The sequence below is a fragment of the Puma concolor genome, chromosome E4 (genome assembly GCF_028749965.1).
Source record: "Puma concolor isolate L17-30 chromosome E4, mPumCon1.1.hap2, whole genome shotgun sequence".
In the NCBI taxonomy this organism is placed as follows: domain Eukaryota; kingdom Metazoa; phylum Chordata; class Mammalia; order Carnivora; family Felidae; genus Puma; species Puma concolor.
Genome location: NC_141683.1, coordinates 66,747,290 through 66,762,285, shown reverse-complemented (window position 1 = coordinate 66,762,285; position 14,996 = coordinate 66,747,290). Strand labels below are relative to the sequence as shown.

Genomic DNA, 14,996 nt, shown 5'->3' with positions numbered 1-14,996 from the left:
TCTTGTAATTCCTATCCTGCCACTGTATAATCTGCCAAACTGTCATACCATTCAGTCTTCCACTGCTAGACCTTCAGCCTAAATTCCTCCTGAAGCTTCGTAACTAAACTCTAATATTCAGATACCAGGGGCACCTGGGTGGCTGTCAGTTGGATGTCCGACTTCAGCTCATTCAGCTCAGGTCATGATCTTGTGGTTTGTGGGTTTGAGCCCTGCGTCGGGCTTTGCACTGACAGCGTGGAGCCTGCTTCAGATTTTCTTTCTTCCCCTCTCTCTGCCCCTCCCCCGCTCACACTCGCTTGCTCTCTCAAAAACAAACATTAAAAATAATAATAGGGGCACCTGGGTGGCTCATTCAGTTAAATGTCTGACTTCAGCTCAAGTCATGATCTCAAGGTTTGTGAGTTCTAGCCCTGCGTCAGGCTCTGTGCTGACAGCTCGGAGACTGGAGCCTGTTTTGGAGACTGTGTCTCCCTCTCTGCCCCTCCCATGCTTGAGCTCTGTCTCTCTCAAAAATAAATGAACATTAAAATAATAATAGGGCAAGAATAAGATACTGAAGGTGGAGTGATTCCTGGTGATGGCAAGGCCTAGTACCAGGTAATTCAGGGTTAAACACACACTTTGTCAAAGGACCTCATGGTTGGTCTTCTGGTTCATTTGAATCCCCCAAACGTTATGAGTTTAGCAGAACGTTCACATGGAATAGTAGGAGCATGGCCTGGTGTCTCTGAAGGAAAGTTTTTATTAGAAGAGTAAAATAGTTGTCCATACAGTTATCTCTGGGTAAGGTCATGGTGGCTAAAGACCAGTAGAAGAGGTAAGAGCTTGAGCTATTACAAGAGGAGACTCAGTCGTATTTAAGGATTTTGTGTGTGTGTGTTTGTTTTTGGAATATTGATAACTTTCCAATAAAAAAATAGGTGTTTTTCTCTAGAATATGTAAGAATCCAGTCAGTGTAAATTCAGAAGGTGATTGGGACCAAAACAGGTATGTTCTGTATTAGAATTTTTAAAAATATTCTGTTATTGTGGAGTAATAACCATTCTCATCACTAAATTGTAGAATGGAATTTAACAGGTTAATTATCTGGCCCTTGGTTTTGCATGTGTAAAATGAAAAAGATTGAACTTTGTGGCCTTTTTATCTGTGATATTCTATAATTCTGTGATACTGTATTACCAAAGTGTACTCCTACAGGGAGGAAAACCTGGAGAATGAAGTCAGCGTACAAAAAGCAGAGCTAACACATGGAATTAGGAGACATCACTTTGATAACATTCGAGCCCCCTGGCTCCAGCCATACCTAAAGCCATATATGTGTCCAAAGCCAAGCAAATGCCTGAAGCCAATCAGTTTCCTTTATATAAATACTATCTCTGGGGCGCCTGGGTGGCGCAGTCGGTTAAGGGTCCGACTTCGGCCAGGTCACGATCTCGCGGTCCGTGAGTTCGAGCCCCACGTCGGGCTCTGGGCTGATGGCTCAGAGCCTGGAGCCTGTTTCCGATTCTGTGCCTCCCTCTCTCTCTGCCCCTCCCCCGTTCATGCTCTGTGTCTCTCTGTCCCAAAAATAAATAAACGTTGAAAAAAAAAAATACTATCTCAGTAGCACTCATCAATAGCATCCCATTTCAACATGGGGATCTTCTAACGACTAAAAATCAGCACAATGCTCGAGTGATGGCCAGTTGGTGACCTCCACGCCATGCCTGGACTAGAAGGAAGGGGTGTTTTAAGTTCCATGTCCTATTAGTATATTACTGGCACCATTCTAAGGCTTGAAAGAGGAATCCTAGTTACCTGGTGAGACATGAAATACACTTTAAAAAATAATCCAGTAAGTGTTGGTTAATAACCAAGTTCATTTTGTTTATTACTAAAACTGCTGGGTAGTTCTGTATTAAACATTTATAGCTACTACTTAATTTACCTCTTCCTAATAAAACAGCGTGTTAAAATTTCAATTAAGGTTTATGGGGAATTGAGGCACATTCTGTGCTCTCCTTGGATTTTATCTGCTCATTAGAAGCGAGGATATGAGGGGCGCCTGGGTGGATCAGTTGGGTAGACATCCAACTTCGGCTCTCACAGTTCATAGGTTCATGGTTTTGAGCCCTGTATCAGGCTTTCTGCTGTCAGCCCTGAGCCTGCTTCGGATCCTCTGCCCCTCCCCCGCTCACAAGCATTCTCTCTCTCTTTCTCTCTCTCTCTCTCAAAAATAAAAAGCACAAGGATATGAAAGGGAAAAACTAGGGTGAGAAAGCATTGCTTTTTTTGTATTTTAAAAATCCAATTTAGATTCATGATGAAACTGATTGTAAATTTAGTAAGAATTTTCATTGGAAACATCAAATCTCCAAGACTTGGAGAAAGATGGTTTCAACATCCTTCCCAGGATTTCCTTATTACTTATGGTATAAAAACCTGTACTCCATACATCATGAACCTCTTAATGTCTTCCAGTTCTCCTTAAACCTCTTTTACTGTTTTCATGTGAGAGAAACCACCAAAAGAATGTATTGAGTTGCAAGATAAGACGGAGGGCCCAGGGATTCTGAGCTTCTGTTTCTAAAATACATCTAGGGGCGCCTGGGTGGCTCAGTCCGTTAAGTATCTGACTTCAGCTCAGGTCATGATCTCACAGTTCGTGGGTTCAAGCCCTGCATCAGGCTCTGTGCTGACAACTCAGAACCTGGAGCCTGCTTCGGATTCTGTGTCTCCCTCTCTCTCTGCCCCTCCCCTGCTCATACTCTGTCTCTCAAAAGTAAATAAATGTGTAAAAAAAAATTTTTTTAAATAAAATACATCTAAACATAACATGGTCCCTCCCAAGCAACTTTAAATAATATTAAGAGTCAGTCATCTTTCCAGTTTCTGAGTGGTTTTGTATAGCAAATTTGGAACCTGATGCTTCTGATTTATCATTTTAGAGTTCTGAAAAGCAACAACCCATCTTACAATAATTAAATGGATCTTTTTTTATTAAGTAAAAGAATTTAACTCTGTTACTGAACATGTGTTTCTCCTTATAGGATGTTAAATTGCATGATTGTGGAATCGCTTATTTCATCAGTAGGAACAGATCCAAATTTTGTGGGGTGCAGGTTTATACAACTTCAGCGAGCAATAGAAACTCTATACTCATTTAGTGCTAATTCTCCATTCCCTTCCCCCAGCACTTGATAACTGATATTCTACTTTTTGTCTCTATGAATTTGTCTATTCCAGAAACCGTACGATATTTGTTGTTTTGTGTCTGCAGTATTTCACTTAGCATGATTTCAAGGTTCATCCACATTATAATGTATTAGAATTTCATTTTTAAGGCTGAGTAATATTCCATTGTATGTATATACCACATTTTGTTTATTCACCTGTTGATGCACACTTGGATTGTTTCTACATTTTGGCTACTGTGGATAATGCTGCTATGAACATGGGCGTGCAATCTCTTGTAGTTCCTGCTTTCAAATCTTTTGGGTATTGGGGGACTTCTTTTAAGAAAAAGGATACAGGGGCACCTGGGTGGCTCAGTCTGTTGAGTGTCTGACTATTGATCTTGGCTCAGGTCATGATCCCCAGGTCGTGGGATCAAGCTCTGCATACAACTCTGCACAGAGCCTGAAGCCTGCTTAAGATTCATTCTCTCTCTCTCTCTCAAATTAAAAAAACAAAATCAAAACAATGAATATGACTGTAAGCACAAAAGGGAGTATTTGGAATGAGAAAAGAAGTCACAACAACAAAAAAATTTAAAGCTGATAAGTACCACAAATATCATGAAATCCAGAAAAAAAATTATTAACTGTGATAGAGCCCTTGATACTCCCCCCCCCTACATTTTAGGTTGCATATTCTTTGATCACTTCTTTACAAGACAATAATTTTATAATACCAGTTTCTTTTTTTAATTTAATTTATTTATTGTATTTTTAAAAAAATTTATATCCAAGTTAGCTAACATAGTGTAATAGTGACTTCAGGAGTAGAATTTAGTGATTCATCACTTATATATAACACCAGTGCTAATCCCAACAAGTGCCCTCCTTAATGCCCATCATCCATTTAGCCCATCCCCTCCACCCAAAACCCCACTAGCAACCTTCAGTTTGTTTTCTCTATTTAAGAGTCTCTTATGGTTTGTCTCTCTCTGTGTTTTTCTATTATTTTTGCTTCCCTTCCATTATGTTCATCTGTTTTGTTTCTTAAATTCCACACGAGTGAAATCATATTTGTCTTTCTCTGACTGACCTATTTCGCTTAACATAATACACTCTAGTTCCATCCACCTTGTTGCAAATGGCAAGATTTCATTCTTTTTTTAAAAAATGTTTATTTTTGAAGGGGAGAGAGACAGAGCATGATTGGGGGAGGGGCAGAGAGAGAGGGAGACACAGAATCTGAAGCAGGCTCCAGGCTCTGAGCCATCAGTACAGATCACGGTGCGGGGCTCGAACCCACGAACCATGAGATCATGACCTGGGCCGAAGTCAGATGCCTAACTGACTGAGCCACCCAGGTGCCCCTAGATTTCATTCTTTTTGATCGCCAAGGAATACTCCATTGTATATATATACCACATCTTCTTTCTTCATTCATCAGTTGATAGACATTTGGACTCTTTCCAGACTTTGGCTCTTGTCAATAGTGCTGCTGTAAACATTGGGTGCATGTGTCCCTTCAAATCAGCACTCTTGTATCCTTTGGATAAATACCTAGTGGTGCAATTACTGGGTCATAGAGTAGTTCTGTTTTTAATTTTTTGAGGAACCTCCACACTGTTTTCCAGAACTGCTGCACCAGTTTGCATTCCCACCAGCAGTGAACAAGTGTTCCCCTTTCTCCACATCCTTGTCTGAGTTGTTAATTTTAGCCATTCTGACAGGCATGAATGAGGTGGTATCTCATTGTGGTTTTGATTTGTATTTCTCTGATGATGAGTAATGTTGAGCATCTTTTCATGCATCTGTTAGATATCTGGATGTCTTCTTTGGAGAAGTGTCTATTCATTTCTTTTGCCCATTTCTTCACTGGATTATTTGTTTTTTGGGGGTGTTGAGTTTGCTAAGTTCTTAATAGATTTTAGACACTAACCCTTTATCTGATTTGTCATTTGCAAATATCTTCTCCAATTCTGTCAGTTGCCTTTTAGTTTTGCTGATTGTTTCCTTCCCTGTGCAGAAGTTTTTAATCTTAATGATGTCCCAATAGTTCATTTTTGCTTTTGTACCTCTTGCCTCTGGAGCTATGTCAAGTAAGAAGTTGCTGTGGCTGAGGTCAAACAGGTTATTGCCTGTTTTCTCTTCTAGGATTTGATGGCTTCCTGTCTTATGTTTAGATCTTTCATCGAGTTTATTTTTGTGTATGGTGTAAGAAAGTGGCCCAGGTTCATTCTTCGGCACTTTGCTGTCTAGTTTTCCCAACACCATTTGCTAAAGAGACCGTCTTTTTTCCATTGCATATTCTTTCCTGCTTTGTCAAAGATTAGTTTGCCATACGTTTCTGGTCCATTTCTGGGTTCTCTAGTCTGTTCCATTGACCTATGTGTCTGCTCTTGCGCCAGTACCATAGAGTCTTGATGATGACAGCTTTGTAATACAGCTTGAAGTCTGGAATTGTGATGCCTCCAGCTTTGGTTTTCTTTTTCAGGATTGCTTTGTCTATTTGGGGTCTTTTCTGGTTCCACACAAATTTTAGGATTATTTGTTCTAACTCTGTGAAGAATGCTGGTATTATTTTGATAGGGATTGCTGGATCCTGGTTTTTAAAAGAAAGCTACAAGAGCCATTCTTAAAATGAATATAGTTTTTACTTGGTAGCATAGAATAATCTTCCTTGGGGTGATGATATTGTAGTCCTACTGTGTATTTTTATTCTGAGGAAATGCATGTGGCAGTATTTAATTATGAAATGTTATAATGCATCAGTTATGAGATTTCATGATGATTGCAGCTTACCTTTATATGATTCAACAACACAACTTACTTTCAAGGGGTTCAACAACCATACCTACATACTTGGGGAGAGAAAATGGACAGAAATGGCAAAATGCTAAGAACTGTGTGATCTAGGAGTAGGGTCCCCAACAAAATACCGAGTGTGTGTGAACACCGCTGCTCTCGCGGAGCCACCCTGGAACCTGCCGCCAAACCTGGGAGTCCTAGGCTGGGCCCGTGCCGACCACCCCAGGCTCCCGCCCCGGCTCGCCTCCAGACCCCGTCTGGGCATGCGCCGAGGTCCCGCGCGCCCGCCCCGCCCCTCGGGCGTACGTGAGCGCGCAGGGCGCAGGCGCGCGGCTCCCGGCGGCACGCGAGACGCCAGCTGCGGGAAGCGGAGGACGACTGGGGTGCCGACCTGAGGTGATGGAGCCGCCGAAGGTGGAAAAGTTCAGCTCCGCCAACAGGGGAAATGGGCTGCGCGCCTTGGTGCAGCTGCGCCCCGGAGAGCTGCTCTTCCGCTCAGATCCCTTAGCGTACACGGTGTGCAAGGGGAGTCGTGGCGTCGTCTGCGACCGCTGCCTCCTCGGGTACGTACAGAGCGCCCTCGCCCACCCGAGTCCGGGGCGGCGCGGGGAGACATCGTGGGGCCGCCCGCCGCGCGAGACCGCACGGCCGTGGGTGCGCCGATATGGGGGCGCTGCCCCGATGCGCAGCCCCGCGCGGTTCCCGGAGGCGCGTCGCGGCTGACAAGGTGCTGCGTGCCGGGCTTTGGGGGCGTTCTGGGCTCAGCCCTTCCAGCTCTGGTGGGGGAGGCGGCGGTTTGCGGAGTTGGACCCACTGACACCCCCGCCCGCCCCCGGGCTGCGCTAGGAATTGGAGGGAGCCGGTGGGGGCAGAGCTGAGGAGCGGTGTTGCGCTACGGGTAATTTTCCTGGGGAACAAAAAGTCTGTGTCCTGGGCGGCCCTGGAAGTCACAATGGGCGGGGGTCGGGGTGGGCGGGTGCAGGGGTGCGTAAAAACCCGGCCCAGGGCTGAGGCCCCGCCAGCAGAGGACCGGGCTTGCGGGAGGCGGAAGAATCTCGGTGTTTACAGAACACGTTCCAGGGTCCAGGTTGTGTGTGGCCTGGGGACCCGTGGAGATGAACTGGACATCCTTAAGAATCCTGAAGGAGCACTTAAAGTGAGAGCGAGAATGAATTGCAGCGATTCAGAAGGGCTGAAATAGAGACGCAGCAGTGCTATGGGAGCACGAGTTACTGAGGGTGCGTGAAGCGCTGTGCGCGTAATGGCTAACTCTCAGCCACATAGCGGGGTGCGAGAGTCACAAGCCTGAGGCCCTGGGCGGATGTGAAGGGCTGTGCGAACGCAGGTTGTGGGAATATGCAGTACACAGGCACAGTCATAGGAACTGTAGTCAGGCAGCGAGTGTCGCTGAGCTCCGATGGTATGCCGGAGGGGGGCGCTCTCCAGGACTGCTCTTGCAGACCGCTTAGCCTGGGGTTTGGGTGGACGGGGGTGAGGAGGTGGTTGTGGAATTCAAATGGGTAGGTTGACCATAAATCTACCAAGGCCTGGGGCGCCTGGGTGGCCCAGTCCGTTAAGCATCCGACCTCGGCTCCGGTTGGCTCAGGTCATGATCTCGCGGTTCGTGAGTTCGAGCCCCGGGCCAGGCTCTGTGCTGACAGCTCGGAGCCTGGAGCCTGCTTCGGATTCTGTGTCTCCCTCTCTCTCTCTGCCCCTCCCCCACTTGCTCTCTCTCTGTCTCAAAATAAATAAACATTTTTGGGGCTCCTGGGTGGCTCCGTCAGTTAAGCGTCCCACTTGGGCTCAGGTCATAATCTTGAGGTTTGTGAATTCGAGCCCCGCGTGGGGCTCTGTGCTGATGGCTCAGAGCCTGGAGCCTGCTTCCGAGTCTGTGTCTCCCTCTCTCTTTCTGCCCCTCCCCCACTTGCTCTCTCTCTGTCTCAAAATAAATAAACATTTTTGGGGCTCCTGGGTGGCTCCGTCAGTTAAGCGTCCCACTTGGGCTCAGGTCATAATCTTGAGGTTCATGAGTTCGAGCCCCACGTCAGGCTCTGTGCTGACAGCTCAGGGCCTGGTGCTGCTTCGGATTCTGTGTCTCCCTCTCTCTCTGCCCCTCCCCACTTGCTCTCTCTGTGTCTCAAAATAAATAAACATTTTTGGGGCTCCTGGGTGGCTCTGTCAGTTAAGCGTCCCACTTTGGCTTAGGTCACGATCTCACGGTTTGTGAGTTCGAGCCCCACGTCAGGCTCTGTGCTGACAGCTCAGAGCCTGGAGCCCGCTTTGGATTCTGTGTCTCCCTCGCTCTCTGCCCCTCCCCACTCACGCTCTGTCTCTTTCTCTCCGTCAAAAATAAATAAACGTTAAAAAAAATAAAATCTTACCAAGTCCTAATTTGATTTGTAGTTGAGGAATTTATTTAACTTTCGTATTTTAAGATTAAATAACAGTTGTATCTGTATCTTCCTGATGTAACCACAACAGCAACAACAAAAAATCTGTTGAGGAGAGAGCACTTTGAAGTTTTTGTAAACTTCAGAACTTATAAAAGTTTTGAAAACAGTTAATTCCTTTGAAGACTTAACTTTTGAGGTGCCTGGGTGGCTCAGTGGGTTAAACATCCTACTCTGGATTTCAGCTCAGGTCATGATGTCACAGTTTGTGAGTTCGAGCCCCACTCAGGCTCTGTGTTGGTAGCCAGGAACCTGCTTGGGGTTCGCACTCTGCCTGTTCCTCTGCTCCTCCCCCACTTGTGTCCCTCCCCCCCATAAATAAGTAAACATTAAAAAGAAGAGACTTAACTATTTGCTGAAGTCCCCCACATTGAAAGTTACACATTAAAAGAAAAAAGCTCATTTATTTATTTTGAGCGGGGGAGGGGCAGCGAGAGAGGGAGAGAGAGAGAATCCCAAGCAGGTTCCCCATTGTCAGCATGGAGCCAGACGTGGGGCTCCATCTCAGGAACCATGAGATCATGACCTGAGCTGAAATCAGGAGTCAGAATCTTAACCAACTGAGCCACCCAGGCGCCCTGAAAGTTACAGATCTTTAATTCTTATTCAAGCAAATTAGAAACTTGGGCTCTTCATCCTGCTGAATCATCTGTGGGTATATTTAGAGTTTGAAGGTAGTTAGTCCACAGTAGGGAACTTGCTTGATGAAGAAGGTGTGGGTCATCTTCCAGATGAAATCGGACTGGCAACATTATTTAGTAGTTGGGACGGAAACGTTTTGGAATTAATACGTGACACATTATTAACTGAATTATCAGAGCGGAACTTGAGTCATATGACACACAGAATTGTCTCTTTTCCAAAGTAGACTACACAGACCCAGTCCTTTGTGGGTGGGATGCTTCTTTATTCACCATACTATTTCATTCCTGTTGGCTATCACTCATGTTTCTTATTGGCAAGAAATTACTTGTTAGTTATGCTTTAAGCAAAAAAGGAATTAAAAAGGAATTAAATGCAAGAGCATTGGGGAGATCTTAGCATTGGTTTGATGTCTGGAGGAGCTCCAGTTCTGCTAGTGGGCAGGAACCAAGGAAAGTTGCACGGTCAGGATTACAGTTCAGAAGCAGCTGGGGTTGAGACCTGGGGAGTGGGTCACTTTTGATGCTGTCTGGTAATACTGGTTTTTACGGCATGTATTACCAGCACCTTGATCCTGGGCCCTGCTGCTGCTGCCACTGCTGCTTGGGAAACTGGGTATTGCTGGAAAGTTGCTTTCTCAACCATGTTTCTTTGTGGTATTAGCTTCTGATTCAAAATCAGTGGGTGTCTTGGATTGGCTGGGATTAGGTCACTGCCTGCATCCTAGCTGCAATGGAATTTGAGAAGGTAAGTATTAGGCCTTTTTGGCTTTTAGGAAAGGAGGCAGGCTCTGTTTCCACCAGTGTTCAGATAGTGGGGAAATTAGCAAACATAAACATAGGAAAAGGGATCTCAGTAAATGCCAAGCATCCAAACTAAAACAAACTAAAGGAAGTTTCATACTAACACACTCATTTAGTAGCGCTCCACACAAAAAACACATTTGCACTTATTTTGGATTGCTAGGATATATTCACTCGTGCTGTCATAGTAGGTGCTCTGTTGAACACTTTCACGTAAGTGGTTGTCGTGTTTCTCAAGTTTTCTACCACAACTGAATGACCATCACTGGGATAAAGTTTCTGTGTTGTCATCTTGTAAGTGAAATTCATTCATCCTTAATTGTATGTATTAGGTAATCTTTCAATTTTTGAGACCCTAATGCCTGACACATAGTAAGCTTTTAGTTTGTGTTACAGACATCTTGTCGAATTTTCCTCTAGCTGTCCTTGCCCTTCTGTCTTCCTTTTGAATCAAGAAATGGTGGGGCGCCCTGGTGCCTCAGTCGGTTGAACATCCTACTTCGGCTCAGGTCATGATCTCGCAGTTGGTGAGTTCGAGCCCCGTCTCAGGCTCTGTGATGATAGCTTAGAGCCTGGAGCCTGCTTTGGATTCTCTCTCTCTCTCTCTCTCTCTCTCTCTTTCTCTTTCTCTCTGCCCCTCCCCTGCTTGTGCCTGTGCGCTGTCTCTCAAAAATAAATATTAAAAAAAATTAAAAAAGAAATGAAATGAAAATATTAGTTTGTAGCAATAACAGTTTTGGGGTGGTGGCAACATAAAATAACAGATATTTATTATAATTACTTTATTACTTCACTCTACCTGATTTCCTTTAGCCTTGGGGTATTTGAACAGTGCTTTAATTCTTGCCTATTTATTTATTTAGTTATTATTTATATATATATATTTATTATATGAAATTTATTGTCAAATTAGTTTCCATATGCCTATTTTTATTAACAGAGAAACTTGAATTTGCTTCATGGCTTCCCTTGCTTTTTTCCTCTCATTAAGGATTGGCTTCTGGTTTTTTATGTTGCAAGTGAAAAAATGAAGTATATAAATTGGGGAAGGATTAAATGATACGAAATTGTGACCTGAAATAATTTATATTATCCTTTTTCTGTATTCCTCACTTCTTTAGTTTGATAGCTGGAACAGATGGACAAACAGGTTATTTGTGTTTTCTCTTTTGGTAAATGCAGCATATAAAATTCCATTTGTAATTATTTTGTTTGTAAAACTTACCTGTTTAGTGACCTAACTCTCTCCTGTTATGTCCTTGGAGCCTAGCACACAGGAGATGGTAACTGTTGAAGTTGTGAAAGGATAGTATTTTAGGGAATTTTAAGTCACTGTATGTTTGTTTTTGGTTTTCGAAAGTTCCAAGTTGCCTGTAGCTTCCTATCAAGAACTTCCTCTGACATTCTCTAATGATAGTTTCTTCTATGGGCTAAGGAGGATATGATATCTCTTCTGTCATTATGGCTGAACTTGAGGCTAGTGCCTCTCAGGAGGACGGAAGATGAATTGGAAATGGAAAGTCGATCTTTTTCAGCCCTGAATTATGGGAAGAAGGGGCACAGAGGTAGGGAAAACAGATTGTGAGAAATACATGTTTTTTCTTTTTTCTTTCTTTTTTTTTTTTTTTTTGGAAAGATTTTACTTTTTAAATTTTTTTTTTTTTTTTTTTGAACGTTCATTTATTTTTGGGACAGAGAGAGACAGAGCATGAACGGGGGAGGGGCAGAGAGAGAGGGAGACACAGAATCGGAAACAGGCTCCAGGCTCTGAGCCATCAGCCCAGAGCCTGATGCGGGGCTCGAACTCACGGACCGCGAGATCGCGACCTGGCTGAAGTCGGACGCTTAACCGACTGCGCCACCCAGGCGCCCCGAAAGATTTTACTTTTCAAAGAGTAATCTCAATAACCTGGCAATCTAGAGTCCCATGGTCCACTGATTGAGACAGGCAGCTGCTCCAGAAATACATGTTTTGAGCTTCCTTGTCTGGCCAAAGTTCTGGGGTTAGGATGAGGGTGTTAAATAGGTTGAAGGGACAGTCCAAAGTAGAAGGCTTTTGATGGGGTCTGTGGCTGGTTCTGTTAGTAGAGCATGAAACTTGGTTTCAGGGTCATGAGTTCAGGCCTCATATAGGGTGTAGGGCTTACTTAAAAAACAAACAAAAAGGCTCGAAAGGCGAAAGTCTGGCTGTGCTCCTTGTTTGGAATCTCTAGAGGGCATAGCTATGTGGGTTAATGCTGTGACAACACAGGGATAGAGCACAGTAGGGGTAGAAGGAAGTGGATAGATAGATGGATGAGCCTGGGGAAGCTAAATAGTTCTCATGCCACTGTGAGGGATGCGGAGGAGCTGAGAGTCCTGGTAGACAGCAGGCATCATACCATTCTAGACTGAAGGTCAGGATCATGGATACAGGGGTAGGAGCAGGCATGACATCCCAAAAGGTGAGATGGCACCAGTCCAGCCATGGGCTGTGATCTCCTCTTTGCAGCAGAGCTCAGTGAGCATCCACAGAGACACGAAGATCCTAGGTCTTCTTGCCACCATAAGGATGTCCCTTCAGCCCCATTTGGATAAAAATTTACCTGAAAGCAACTATTTAAACCAGCTCTGGTAAGGAGATAAACTTAAATGTCTGAATATTAACTGGAAGAGACCGACATATTATCTGGTGAATTTTAAGTTTCTGGCCATTTCCTAGGGTGGGTGTTCGTAAGGAAGATTAGATTAATTATTAGAAAAAACAGCCCTATGTTCATGATACAGACTTGATCTGTTCTAGAAAATAAAGCAGCTACATTTGAGTTACAGTGTGGATAGATATGACCAGGCAATAAAGGGCAAAAAAGGAACAGTGTGTGGTGAGATGATGTAATCCATCTTGGCTAAGGACTGAACCTAGCGTGGAGGCAGGAATACCTTCATGTACTGAGGTAAGAAGAAGAGTGCCAGAGAAGGCAACAGTGGTGATTGAAAGGTTTGAGGACAGCTAGGAAAGTGACTAGTCTTGCTGAGTGACTCAGTCTTAAGAGAAGGTTTGAAATATTCTAGAAGAGTGAATTGCCTAGTGAAATATAATAGGATAGCTTGGGCGTGCCGAGGGTCCACTTAAAACTTGTGTTCATTCATTTAAAGTGAGAGCAGTCAGGGGAGGGCTTTTTTCTCACCCCGTGGTCAGCTACTTGACTGTGAGTTAGGTTTACCCAGGATTGCCAGGTTAGTTTAGTGGATGGAGAGTGGGAGAAGGAAGTTGAAGTTGTAGGCAAGGCAGGGATAATCAGGCACCATGATTTTTGAGCAAGGGACTTAGGTCATAAGGAGGGGAGGGTGATGGACAGTGGGCTGTGATGAAATCCGTGGATTAGGGGACATGATGTGGTCAAGGGAGAGGTGGAGTGGCCAGAGTGGGCTGACTTGATGTGCATATACATGCACGTGTGCTTTAGAAGTGGTGTGTGTGTGCTGGAGCAAGAGGGTTTAAGGTGTGGCAGAAGGTGGCGGAGATAGGGGAGAAGATTGTTAGAATGAGCAGCAAACTGAGAGGCTGAGGTGTTAGATGAATTTTCTAAGTGAAGGTACCAGTAACATTAGGCATTGGAATGAATAGTTTTGGCAAAGGCAGAATTCTCACATTGGCTTCCTAAGCCAAGATTTAAGGGCCTGTGGAGAACCAGCCAAGTGGAGACAGATGGGCACTCACCTCTGTTCACGTAATGGGTAAAAGGCATTCTGTGGGTTTTCAGCTGGTTTAGTGAAGTAAGTCAGCAACAGGTGCTGGTGAACTGTTGTTGTGTTATAGACTCTTTTTGGGAAGGGGGGCGGTGGGCTTTGGAGGTTGAAGGAAGGACCTCAAAGAGTAGAACCTTGAGAGATGGCTTGAAGTCAGGACTTGCAGATTCCTGGGCACTGGCTAATGGATATACCTGAGCATCAAGGAAGGACTGATAATAAGGTGGGTGGGAAAGGACTCTATGGATATGAATTCCATTTTTCTTTTTGAGTGGGAGTTATAATTCCTGTTTCTTTTGCTTCTTTTTCTTCTGCAAGGAAGTTTGGGAAAGGGCTGTATGGCAGAGTTCTGAGCCTGCAAACATTTGGTCCATGTGAATGCCACAGCAGAGGACATTCTTAATCAGACAGGACGACCTGCTTTGTGGATAGCAGTCAGTTATTCTTCTTCAGACAGCCTGGTGATTGTTCAGAGGTCTCATGAACAGAGCAACTGTGGGGACAGGGATGGAGATCGGTGCCTGGAACTCAAAAGTTCAGACTTCCCCTCACCATGGTCGTTGTGGCTTCTGCTGGTACAGAGTGCCCAGTTTGGGATCCTGGGTTCCCCCACATGGCAACACATCTTTGGGACCAGCCAGCCAGCTGGTGTCAGGTTTTTATCATAGACCCTTTTGTCATGGGAAGGATCACTGATTTGTTCATATTGAAACATTCTGTTTTTTCCCCCCTGCACTTTGATTTGCCTTTCTCTACCTGTGCTTCCATCTCTGAAACCTACTAACAGTCTTCTGTAGAGCTTCTCAGGTTGCCTCAGACCTTCACAGAAGGAGAATTGAAGCAATGGGTTAATGTCTGTGGTTTGCCTGCTGTTGACATATGCTGTCATTTGAGGTACCTGATACCATAGAGCAGTGTTTCTCAAACTTTTCAGTGTCAGAACCCACTCTTAAAAATTGGGAAGGATTTCATAGGAGAGTCTTTAAATAAAAACAGTTATTTAGGACTGAAGAGGATTTACTTATGTGGCTATCTCTATTGACTTTACTGCATAAAAAAAACTGGTAAGTTTGAAAATATGTATTCAAACATAATTATTACATTTTAACAAAGTTTTTAGTGAAACAAACTTTTTCGTTAAAAAACATTTTTTTTTAGTTTATTCATTTATTTTGAGTGAGAGAGATAGTGAGTGAGGGAGGGAGGGGCAGAGGGAGAGGGAAAGAGAATCCCAAGTAGGCCCTGCAATGTCTGTGCAGAGCCCGACGTGGGGCTTGATCCCACGAACCGTGAGATCATGACCTAAGCCAGAGTCAAGAGTTGAACGCTTAAGTGACTGAGCCACCCACGTGCCCTGGGATGGTGATTAATGTGGATTATCAAGGGAAAGTAAGAGAGCTGCCTTCTA

General features: G+C 44.4%; 1 protein-coding gene across 3 annotated transcripts in view; it reads left to right on the top strand.

Moving 5' to 3' along the window:
- The first annotated feature begins 6,274 nt into the window (after positions 1-6,274).
- Positions 6,275-14,996, top strand: part of SMYD3 (SET and MYND domain containing 3) — a 697,887-nt gene continuing 689,165 nt past the window's right edge. For 2 of the 3 annotated variants that reach the window (XM_086694286.1, XM_086694284.1), the window contains exon 1: positions 6,275-6,527. In XM_086694286.1, the coding sequence (XP_086550412.1) occupies positions 6,364-6,527 (164 nt within the window). In that variant the 5' untranslated portion in view covers positions 6,275-6,363. The remainder of the gene's footprint in view (positions 6,528-14,996) is intronic. The other variant, XM_025926273.2, reaches the window with a different exon arrangement.